At 44.0% G+C, this 11,711-nt stretch overlaps 1 protein-coding gene across 2 annotated transcripts; it reads right to left on the bottom strand.

Annotated features, from left to right (window-relative positions):
- Positions 1 to 538: 538 nt before the first annotated feature.
- LOC128122659 (keratin-associated protein 4-12-like) lies at positions 539 to 7,588 on the bottom strand. Of its 2 annotated transcripts, none has more exons than XM_052758292.1 (3): positions 7,444 to 7,588; positions 924 to 1,116; positions 539 to 809 (listed from the first exon to the last, which is right to left on the bottom strand). In XM_052758292.1, the coding sequence occupies exons 1-3, from the start codon at positions 7,586 to 7,588 to the stop codon at positions 539 to 541; spliced, it is 609 nt and encodes a 202-aa protein (XP_052614252.1). The 2 variants fall into 2 exon arrangements, with proteins under 2 accessions (XP_052614252.1, XP_052614253.1); XM_052758293.1 differs by lacking the exon at positions 7,444 to 7,588 and having other exon boundaries at positions 539 to 608; positions 690 to 857; positions 987 to 1,168.
- Positions 7,589 to 11,711: the final 4,123 nt, after the last annotated feature.

The following is an 11,711-nucleotide window of genomic DNA, read 5'->3' as shown; positions in this document are numbered from 1 at the left end:
CAGAGGTTTGAACTCTTCTGCCTAAAGCTTGGTCTTTATAAGATACTGTCCATAGGAAGGATCCAGGTACTGGTTCTAAACATCCATATTTATGCTTTCCAATGAAGATTTATAAAGGGCTGACACACATGTCACCATGTCCTGTGGTCTTTTCGTTTTTAGAGATGGACTATAGAAAAGCTGTTAATGTGACAACAGGAAGGAAAAAGAAGACAAAATGCTTTATATTTATATGGCTGCAAAATCCACATTTATTTAAGTTGTAGGAATGACTCTATTTTAGGAAATAGGGCAGGGAACACATTTTTCCATTGTAGGGGGGTGTCACATAATAGTTTTAAGGAATCGAAAGGAAATTCAAAGCTGTGTTTGAAAGAGTGAGCAGTATAGTGAGAGATAGGGTATATTTGTAGGCAAAAGCAGCATGCTCATCAACTGGAACTAAGGGCTTATAACAGACATCACAGAATTCATCTCACAGGTGGTCTACATCAGGGATGTTAGTTGGTGAAGGACAGGAGACTGTGGGTGAGAGCGCTCAGCAACAAGAAGCACTAGAGCATGCTGGGCGACAGCAGGTGGTCTGGCAACAGGAGGGGTGGCAACAACTAGAAATGCAGCAGCTGGGCCTGCAGCAGCTAGACTCACAACAGCTGGAACCACAAGAACAGGGGTGGCAGCAGCTGGACACACAGCAGCTGGGACGGCAACAACTGGATGTGCAGCAGCTAGGGCGGCAGCAGGTGGGCTGGCAGCACACAGACTGGCAGCAGCTAGGTCTGCAACAGCTGGACACACAGCAGCTGGGCCTGCAACAGCAGCTGGGCCTGCAACAGCTGGACACACAGCAGGTGGGCCTGCAACAGCAGCTGGGCCTGCAACAGCTGGACACACAGCAGGTGGGCCTGCAACAGCAGCTGGGCCTACAACAGCTGGACACACAGCAGCTGGGCCTGCAACAGCAGTTGGGCCTACAACAGCTGGACACACAGCAGCTGGGCTGGCAGCAGCTAGACACACAGCAGGTGGGCCTGCAACAGCTGGACACACAGCAGCTGGGTCTGCAGCAGCTGGACACACAGCAGGTGGGCCTGCAGCAGCTGGGCTGGCAGCAGCCTTGGCCACAGCCCTCCTCAGAGCAGACAGAGCCACAGCAGGAATTGACCATGGTGTCAGAGGTGGAGATTCTGGGTGGGTTTACAAGGAGGTGGATTGGAAGGTTTGGAAGTGGGAGTCTCCCTCCCCACATCCCCTTTTATACCCCACCGAGGGGCTGCTGTCCTCACAGGCAGCATTCTTTCCTTGTTATTGTTTACATAGATAAATATGTGATTATCAAATTAAGCAATATTTTTTTCCTGGTTACATTTTCAGGTTGGGGAGGAAACACAATTTCTCTTCCTGATGTGTTCGAATTGGTCTGTCAGCACTTCCTGAGTTACCTTTCTAAATTATGATCAAAGGGCATCGTCACATGGCACTTTGCCTCTTGATATTACACACTTCAGTCTCAGTTCACACAGCATAGCCTGTCCATTCCAGCGTGACATATACTTGTTTCTAATCACCCATGAGAGTAAATTCATGGTACAGTCTTATTGTCCATTTGTTACAGATTGTCAGAAGAGGTTTGAATGTGAGACAGAGCACTGATGTATCCCCTGCCAGCTGCAATTAATCACCCAGTGTTCAGACTTTCTCATGGGGAACACAGCACTATTTTCTGACATGATAGTAAGACATGAAATTTTGATGTTTACTTTTTGCCAAACACAGACACTCCAAATTTATTCTTAGGGCCTCTCAGGGGAAGTTGGCTGCCAAGTCCAGCTACATTATGAGATCCAGGTCCCTCAGCTTGCTGCTGTGGAGCTGATTTTCATTGTTGACTTACTGTCTTTCTGGCTTTGGTGGGAAACATTGACCCATTCCCATTTTTAAGATACACTTTCCTACCCACTCACCATAGTTCACTGTGCTTGCCTGCTGCTCTAACTTGGATCCTGCCGTGTTGTGTTGTTGGGCTTTTAAAGCCCAATGCTTTCCTGCTTCATCTGCATTGTTGGTTGTCACTCAAGCAGGAGATGATAGGGTACAGATTTTTAACTCAGGACATCTGCCTATGTGTTTTCATTGTGAAAACATAGTGCATGCTTAAAGGCTGAAAAAATATGTCTAACTCAACTTCTGGCTGATAACTGTTTGGAAAACAAGGACTGCTGACAATCTCTTATGCTCCTCCATCTCTGGAGTCAAGTGGATCTGAGGAAGGAGATCCTGGCTTTGTGTCATGATCTTCCAGGTTCATGCGGCATTCCACTTTAGGGCACTCTGGACAACAACACCTGTGTTAGGCTGGTCTCTCTGAGAACACCATGCACATCTCCAGTCTACTGTCAGTCTTCCCATAAAACCTGTTCTTCTGAATGTCTGCGGATTCTAAAGATAGGAAAGAGTAAATGTGTTGAATGGCAGAATCATGTGTCCAAATGATTAAAGAATCATGCTTGCATGAGAGAAAGCACTAACAAGGGGAAATTTCAGAGGTAATGTAAAAAAAAAAGCAACTAATCAGGACAAAACAAATTAACTAACCAGGTTACTAACCAAGAAGGTGAACAAGATTGGGAGGGGTGAATGCATCTAAATTTCTTGGAAGGAAATTTTTTAAATAACCCACAATCCCTGAGGTTGTGTCAATCTCACCAACTTTTAACCTGACCAGCCATAATATTTTGATCAAATTAACATTTTATTCTTGGACTTGAGTGGAAAAGTGGGTTGAAATTGAATATAGTAGTGCATACCTCTAATTTCAGCATTTAGGAGGCTAAAAGACATCTATGAGTTTGAGGTGAGCCTAGGCTACATCATGAATTTGCAGCTAACCTGAACTACATAGAAAAAATCAGAAAAGAAGAAAAGAAAAGTGGTTGCAACCTGTTGGCTAAGAAGTAACCACTGCACATGTCTAAGAAATTGGTATAGTTTATAAAAAACAAATCCTTAGGTGTTTCACACTAGAGTAAGTTCAGTGTTAGTTCACACGACTCCATTTGCAGACATTAAACTCGGAGGCATTAAAGTCCCTGGGCTCCAACACTCTCGTGCATTCTTGAAGAGTGGTATTTACGAAGGAGAGGGAATAATTCTCTTCTCTAAGTAGTCAGAACCTACCTGCAAAGTGTGTTTAATTCCACAAACCAGAGCAACGGAAATAAATGTGGTATGTGGAGATTAAAGTTAATGTGGTAATGGCATTGTGACTAATGAGCCATGAGTGGGAAACTTTGAAAACTGAGTCCCAAGAAGGGAAACTAGAGTGGATCAATGGCACATAGCTGAAGCACTCTGTATGAGGGACTTCCCCCCATGACTGCTGGCCATTGTTGGAGGGGAAGTGGACATCTCAGGGAAAAACATGTGATTCACCCTGTGCAGTTGGCTTGTGGAATGGGTTGCCCTGAGGTCGTCAGTAAAGGGACTTAAGTATGAGTTGTTATTGCTGAGGAAGATTCAAGAGCCAGATGGAGAGACAATGACTTTAAGATTTCCTTTCTGCCCTCTGGCACTTAGAAGCCTAATTGAATCACAATGCTCTTATAATGCTCTTTTGTGCTTGGCCTATTTCCCTTCCAGTCTTGGTCCTTATTGCTAGATTTATGTAGCCAGGAAAATTGCCCGAGCTGCCAACTGGACCTCTTTAGGAGAATTGTCTGGTATCCTGTGTCTGCACTCTGTCCTGGCTCTAAAGAATGTAGACACAAGGTAGGAAAGTTTTATATGTTTTCCTCTGTCATAGGGAGAGGGGAGCAATAGAACTCTCCCAGTTATTGTGGGGCAAAGTCCCTGGTTACTCCATTACAGTAACCAAGGGAGTCTAATATCCCCAGAAGCTCCTGTGTTTTAGGGAAAGAATGGCCCTTGAGCAGCCCTGGTGACTAGTGGCTAAACATGACCCAGTGGACATCAGAACTATTTCTAACATTTCTGTTTGGTCCCCTGCCCCAAATCTCAATTTCCTGCTTGAAATTTTCACTCATGTTGCCAACCACCAACTCCTCTGCTGCCTAAACTTCTTATCATGTCCAAATCTGACCCTGCCCCTCTTCATGGCTGTCTCTTGTGTCCATTTTCCACCTGGACACTGGCAGGGCATCCTCAGGCTCCCTGACATGTGACTGATCATTCTTTATACGTCCCCAGAGTAGCTCAATCTCAAATAGTAGGCCCCTCCCAAGGCCATGGCTGATGACATTCTGAGGTATGGGGGGGTGACAAAATAGATTCTGTCTCCAGTGCTGGCCTGTCACACAGAGGAAGTCACTGTCACATCAAATCCCCATGTTGGATTTCAGCTTGTGAGAACCATGGGCTTATTTTAGGACTAGGACTACCAGGCAGTCTCCCCCAGTGATGAGTGACTGATCTAGTTTGCTTTCTGATGCCATGACTCCATGACCAGAAGCAACTTCAGGAGGAAAGAGTTTATTTTAGCTTACAGGTTACAGTCCACCATCAAAGGCAGGATTTCAAAGCTAAAAGCTCAAGAAGAAGCCTCAGAGGAAAATTAGTCCCTGGCTTGCTTCCAGACTCACATTCAACTGCCTTTCTAGTATCTCCTAAGACCAACTACAGAGGGATGGTCCAGCCCACAGCAGCTTCCCATGTCAATCAACAATTAAGGACGTGTCACACAGACACACCCATAGTCCAATCCAAGGGAGGCAATTCATCAGCTGAGGTTCTCTGTCCCAAGGTGTGTCAAGCTGACAACCAAGATTAACTATCACAGCGGCTTATCATGTGGTTGAGGCTTTGGCTCCCCTCCTTCCAGGAGCTGGGTGCAGTTTTCACACTTTCCTCTGAGTAACATTTCTGTTTCTCCAGCCAAATGCCAGATTCAGAAAGATAGAGATCATGTGTTTTCTATTATATGCAGAGAGTCTAGCTAGCATTTGGGCTGTATGTAGCTCAGTGATAGAGTTCTTGCTTGACATATTCAGAGTTTAGAACATAGATCTATGTATCTTATATCTACATATGAGTGTGTATTCATACACACACACATGCACGCAGGCATGAATGAAGAAGGAGGACTATTTGGGGTCAGAAAGATGACTATGGCAGGAGTGGGTGGGATAAGAAATGGTAACGCAGGGTTAATGTAGTTAGAGTATAGTGTATAATAAATGTACACTTGTAGCATTTTAGAAAAAAAGAATGAAACCACACAGTGTTGTACATTTGTATATATTTTTCTGCAAATGACACAACTTCATTTTTATGGTTAAATAATATCCCTCTGTATATATAGCAAAATTTCTTTATTCATTCATCTGTTGATCAGCCTCAGCTGATTCCAATATCTTGGCCAATGAGAGTAGCTCCACAATAATTATACATATGCAGATATCTCTTTTGCATACTGACTCTTCAGATAAGTACTAGAGTAATATAACAGGATTGTATGGCTTTCCATTTTTAGCTCTTGGTAAATCCTCTATGCGAATTTCCATATGGCTCCATTAATTTATCTTTTCAGCTATAGTGATGGCCCTGCTCCACCCCTTCCCCCACCCCCGCCCGTATCCTCACAGGCACCTGTTGCTTGTTTTCTTCATGGTAGCCATTCTGACTGGGGTGAAGAATCTCAGCATAGTTTCGATTTGCATTTCCCTAATGGAGAAAGATATTGCATATTTTAAATGAATATTAGTTAGCCATTTGTATTTCTTTTAAGAAGTGTCTGTTCAGTTCCTTTATATGTTTATGATTGTGCCATTTGGGTTCCATGGTATATTTTTAGTTCATCACGTGATCTGGATATTAATCCTTTCTCAGATGAAAGTCTCTTCCCTCCTCTCCTCTTTTGTGAGACTAAATTCCAGTTCAAATAAAAATTTTACTTACACTTGATGACTTAAAAGGGGAGGCATCTCAGGGTCAGGTAGAAACCTGGTGCAAGGGAAACTCTCATGAATCTATAAGGATGACCCCAGCTAAGACTTCTAGCAATAGAGGATATAGTAGCCTGAACTAGCCATCTCCTGTTATTAGATTGTTGACTATCCCAATTGTCATCAGAGCCTTCATCCAGTAGCTGGTGGAAACAGATGCAGAGACTCACAGCCAAACATTAGGCTGAACTCAGGGAATCCTGCTGAAGAGAGGGAGGAAGGATTGTAGGAGCCAGAGGAGTCAAAGATATCACAAGAAAACCCTCAGAAACAACTAACCTGACTCATAGGAGCTCACAGGATCTGACCCAACAATCAGGGAGTCTACACGGGACCAACTTAGGCCAACTACATATATGTGACAGTTGTGTAGCTTGGTCTACTCCTGGGACTCCTAACAATGGGAGCAGGGCTGTCCCTAATCCATTGGCTGGCTCTTGGAAACCTATTCCTCATACTGGGTTGCCTTGCCCAGCCTTAATATAAAGGGAGATGCTTAGTCTTACTGCAAGTTAATATGCTATGCCTAGGACACTGCTGGTTGGGAATATAGATTGGTCCAACCCCTATGGAAATCAGATGGAGATGCCTTGGAACTAGAAGTAGACCTACCATGTGACTCACCTCTCCAATTCTGGTGTGTACACAAAGGGTGCTAAATCAGCACATCACAGAGATGCACAATCCATACTCCCCACAGTGCTGGTCACAGAAACCAAGTTGTTAATCAGACCAGGAACCCAACAGCAGGTGCAGGAATAAGGAAAAATGTGGTATATAAATGTGGAATTTTGTTCAGCATAATTAGAGAATGAAACTATGCCATTGACTGGGAAATAGCCACAATAAGTAAAATATGTCCAGCTCAAAAAAAAGAAAACTATTGCCTGTTTTCTCTCATCTGTGGTCCTACAGTATATCTAAATAAATAAATGTATTATATGTATTTGAGTGAAAGTAGATGAGAGCGAAGGGAGGTGGGAGGAGGGTGAGGGGATGGAGAAGAATATGGCGAAAATGCACGATATACTTGAAAGAGATTGTCTTTTGAAGGTTAGCACTATGCATAATGAATATGCACCAATAAAAAGTAAATAAAAATGTGAGATGAGCACATTTTATGCCTTTGAAGGCTTAAAGTTTTATTAGGAAATATCAAGCAATTGGCATGAAAATAAATTTCATGGGGCGGAGGGAACATTAGAACGAAAAAATTCTAAAAGTAAAACGTTTAACAACTTGTCCTTTGAAACAGAGTAAGGAATTCTAAAACAATTTGAAGAATAATTCATAATTCTGATGGACTAGTATCAAAAATGATTTTAAGAGAGAATAAACAGTAACAGACACAGGGATTTTCCAAGTCATCCCATGAGTCTGTCTGTTTATAATATCAGTGTGTCACATGCCCTGTTGACTAGATGCCTAGACTGCAGGACTAAGATGAGAAAGAAAACTGATCCAGGTCAGGACACTCAGCAACAAGAATCACCACAGCAGCTGGGTCTGCAGCAGCTGGACACACAGCAGCTGGGGCGGCAGCAGGTGGTCTGGCAGCAGGTGGTCTGGCAGCAGCCTTGGCCACAGCCTTCCTCGGAGCAGACAGAGCCACAGCGGGAGCTGACCATGGTGTCGGAGGTGGATATTAGAAATGGATTTCCAGCCGGGCGGTGGTGGCACATGCCTTTAATCCCAGCACTCGGGAGGCAGAGCCAGGCGGATCTCTGTGAGGTCGAGGCCAGCCTGGGCTACCAAGTGAGTTCCAGGACAGGCGCAAAGCTACACAGAGAAACCCTGTCTCGAAAAATCAAAAAAAAAAAAACAACTTTCTTTGCCGGGCGGTGGTGGCGCACGCCTTTAATCCCAGCACTCGGGAGGCAGAGCCAGGTGGATCTCTGTGAGTTTGAGGCCAGCCTGGTCTCCAAAGCGAGTTCCAGGAAAGTCGCAAAGCTACACAGAGAAACCCTGTCTCGAAAAACCAAAAAAAAAATGGATTTCCAAAGGAATGTATGACTTGAATCTGGGCATCTCCACGCCCTGGGTCCCATTTTACACCCTGCTGGGGTTTCTCTTCCTTTTCGGGTTAACCATGGTAAGTAAACAATCATTAACTTGGACAATTATGTTTTCTGCATTTGATGGGAAACACTGTTTTCCTGATGGATTAAGGCCTTTGCCTCTGACTTCCTGATACACACTTAACACAGTCATCAGGCTTCAGGTACTGAGTATGCTGATGCTCACTCCATCCTTCTTTCCCCCTGAATCATTTTGTCTCCCTTTCCTTGTGCTCAGTGTTATACCTTTAAAATCCTTCAGCTTCTTCCATAGAAGACAGTCCTGTGAAAGTTGACATGCTGTCCAGGTGTTCCTCTTCCCTAACTATTGTTTAAGAGACTTAATAGGGCCAATAAGATATTCTGAGATCTCAAAAGCATCGAATTTAGCATTGGAAAGCAAGGCAAAATCCACACGGTGTCATCAGTTGTTACCAAAAATAGTCAGTGAGCAACAATAGAAGAGCCCCACAGCACTCCCACCACTCCCACCCCACTTCCTGGACCCCAGAAGCCTCACAGTTTTTGTTTTTGACAAGTTGGTATGTTTAACAGGTTGGAATTCGTACAGGCCTTGTGCAGGACTTGTGTAGGTCTCATGGAGGTAACCACAGCTGTTTCGGCCAGTTCGTATGTGCAACAGCTGTATCATGTCCAGAAGCTGACGTTTCCCAGCGTTCCTCTCCACCCTCTAGATGGTACATTCTGTCTGTCCACTCTTGTAGCACAGTATTTGAGTCTCAGAGCAGGGTGGGAGGAGCATAGATGTTTTACCTATGGCTGAGCACTCACAAAGGGGCTCCTGGTGCCCCTGAGACAGCCGAGGAGCCAGAACCACTTTTCTTTGGTGAATGGGTAACCATTACTAGGTTACCCATGCCCCAGTGGATGATCCTTCACCCATGAGTATACAAGCAGCACCAACTGGTTATAAGATAAAGATTTTGAGGGTCATCAAGAGGAGTTAGAGGGAGGTCTGGGGGTATACATAATGAAGATACATTGTATACATGCATGAAATTTTCAAAAATAATTTTTAAAAGTCAGTTTTTTTTTTCTGGAGTGGACATTGGAATCATCATTGGAGTCAGTAACAAGGGTTATATAACTAAAAACCACTTATATCAGTATTTACATAAATTACATTTATATTTATATAAAATTGACTATGTAGCATAACACAATTATTTTGAACATTTATAGAGTGAAACTGATATAAGTGTTAGTTATAAAGTAATAATATTAGTTTATAATTGTCTCATTTTATCCTGTTAAAGAAGCTTAACTTCCATCTGATGGTGTTTCTTCTCAATTTTTTGATGATTGTGTTCTCTTTATTAACCAGAAAAAAAAATTAAGAAAACGTGATCATGTTCTATAGTCTTGGTCATGACCTTCTAGGGCTGGGGTGTGGGCATTCCAGGGCACCTTGATGGCCAGCCAGCAGTGCCAGTGGAGATGGTGAAGAAGTTTGTTGGGTAAGCAGCCATTGACTCAAGTTCCCTAGGAGTCGTCTTCAACTCCACATCCCTGTGACCCAGCAAGAAACAGATAGGAACAACACAGGGCTTCAAGGTCTGGCGAGTTCTATAGCTAAGTCTGACATCCGTTCTGATTAACTGGTAACCTCAAATTACTGTTCTTTCAGTATTTTGAATCTTGCACTTGCCATAAAATTTTGATCTCTACTGGTGCATTCCTTGAGCAGGCATTCTACTAAGTCATGTCTTAAGCCTGCTGGTAGACTGGAAAGTGACATCTTGTCAGAGGGAAGGGGGTCGTTGCAAGCCAGATGAGTACAATGGAGTTTTAATCAGCAGTGCTGACTCAGGAAGTCTGGGGAAGAGAGTAGAATGTCTTCTATTTTTTATTTTTTTACTTTATTTGTTTTTCTGTGATATCTCACTACACAACTAGAGTTTCTACATCCCAGAATAAGATACCAAAATAGAGCTTCAAAGTGTAGGAACTATACAACTTAAAGATGGGAGCACAAGTAGATTGACACAAAGTGAAATGAGTTATCTGGGAGTCAAAGGGCCAGGGACTTAGAAAGACCTCAGGGGAACATTTTTAATATAATGTTTTTATTGATGGTTTAAGGATGTGCACATGTATACAATGTATTTTGATCATATCCATCTCTCGTGGCTCCTCATAACAGATCACCCTTGCTCTCCCAACTTTATGTCCTCTTTTCTCTAACAGACTGAGTTCAGGTTGTACTGCTCGTATATTCATGGGTGTGGAGCCATCCACGGGAACGTAGTTGATCTACCAGGAGCCATACACTTCAAGAAAATGACTCTCCCTAGACTATACCATAGTTCCTTGCCTAGGAAAGAGGGGTTCACAAGCCCTCCCTATTCCATGCTGGAATGTTGACTGGCTTGATCTTGTGCAAGCAACCACAGCTGCTGTGAGTTCATAAATGCAACTTCAGAAAACGCAAATGCCTATGAGGAGTTCTTCTCCCCAGCATTCTTTTCCTACTTCACAAAAATCGTGTATCCAACCTCTCCCATGCAAGAAGTTGGTCTACCAGTTGAATTCCTCAATATTCATAGCTCTCACAGGGACTGGCTCCTAAGCCGTCTAGCTCTGGGAAGGGCTGGGGTTGGTGTTTACCAGTCTTCTATGGTAATGAAATGGCTTTAAACACGCAGGTAAACACTTGCTGCTGCAGGTCACCAACACCCCACCCTCAACTCAGCTTCTCCATGGAGGGTTTTGACTGTATACTCTCAGAGGTGATGCCCCAGAATCAAGCTTTTAACTAGCTTCCATCCGGGGACCAGCAATACATGTAATTAGTAGTACTTACGTGTTTGGTCTCTACCTCCATGAAACCAAGTCTCCAGCCTCTCCCTGAAAGGACTTTGACCACACATCAAGTACTCCGACTTTTACAGCTCCCATCAAAGGGACTACTAGCTCCTAAATACAAGAGTCCTCCAGGACCATAGGGATCAAAGAGGCAATTTCAAGGAGGCTCAGGAGGAGTGTCTATTTCTCTATTTCAATGTACACCTAGCCGGCAGAAATACCCAGCTCCCATTGCTTACTGGAATGGTCTTGGTTTCATATTAGCTATGAAGTCCCAAGTTCCCCAGCTGTTCTCCATACATCAGGATTTTAATTAACCTTTTAGTCTTGGGCCTGAGGGAGCTGATAATTGCCACAATTTTGGGAACATGAAGAGAAGGTAGATAGACATTTCCCATAACCCTTGTCACAGGCTTTCTTCAGCAATAGGTCCCACTCCATCCCAGGCCCCAGCTAGGCTGCCTGTCTCCGACTGCTGATGGGAATGTGTTCAGTAGTTGTGTAAGAGAGTAAATCACCCTGTTGCAGGAGTCAGGTCTGAAAGAGAGTGAAGGTGCCATAGATCCTCTACCCAGCTTAGTGCTGAGAGAGTTTGGGCTAAGAGCCAGCGCCCAGCTTGTCTCTAGGGAATCAGGAAAGTAGACCACACAGGGAGCAAGCTCACTTCCCAGCCTCTTGAGTGACAAGGCTCGGCCTCACATCTTGAGACACTAATGTACTTGGCACACTTGAATCCCCCAGGGAACTACTGAGAGTGGAGACAGTGATTTGAACAAGGACAAGGATTGAGAGGCATCTGGAGTCTCTGCCCCAGGGAGGCCTGTCTGCAAAGACTGGACCTGGGGTTGGGGTGGAGGTGCTTTACCTC

The sequence above is a fragment of the Peromyscus californicus genome, unplaced genomic scaffold (genome assembly GCF_007827085.1).
Source record: "Peromyscus californicus insignis strain IS unplaced genomic scaffold, ASM782708v3 Scaffold_3__1_contigs__length_106647218, whole genome shotgun sequence".
NCBI lineage: Eukaryota > Metazoa > Chordata > Mammalia > Rodentia > Cricetidae > Peromyscus > Peromyscus californicus.
Note: the sequence above shows the minus strand (reverse complement) of the source record. Positions and strands in the feature narration are given on the sequence as shown.

Excerpts from the sequence above, each read along its gene's own strand:
- LOC128122659 (XM_052758292.1), bottom strand. The coding sequence starts at position 7,588 with ATGGTCAGCTCCCGCTGTGGCTCTGTCTGCTCCGAGGAAGGCTGTGGC. Across the intron at positions 1,117-7,443 it reads CAGCTGCTGTGGTGATTCTT|GCTGCTGCCAGCCCAGCTGC; the intron begins GTTGCTGAGTGT and ends GCTGTGGCCAAG. Across the intron at positions 810-923 it reads TGTGTGTCCAGCTGTTGTAG|GCCCAGCTGCTGTGTGTCCA; the intron begins GCCCAGCTGCTG and ends CTGCTGTTGCAG.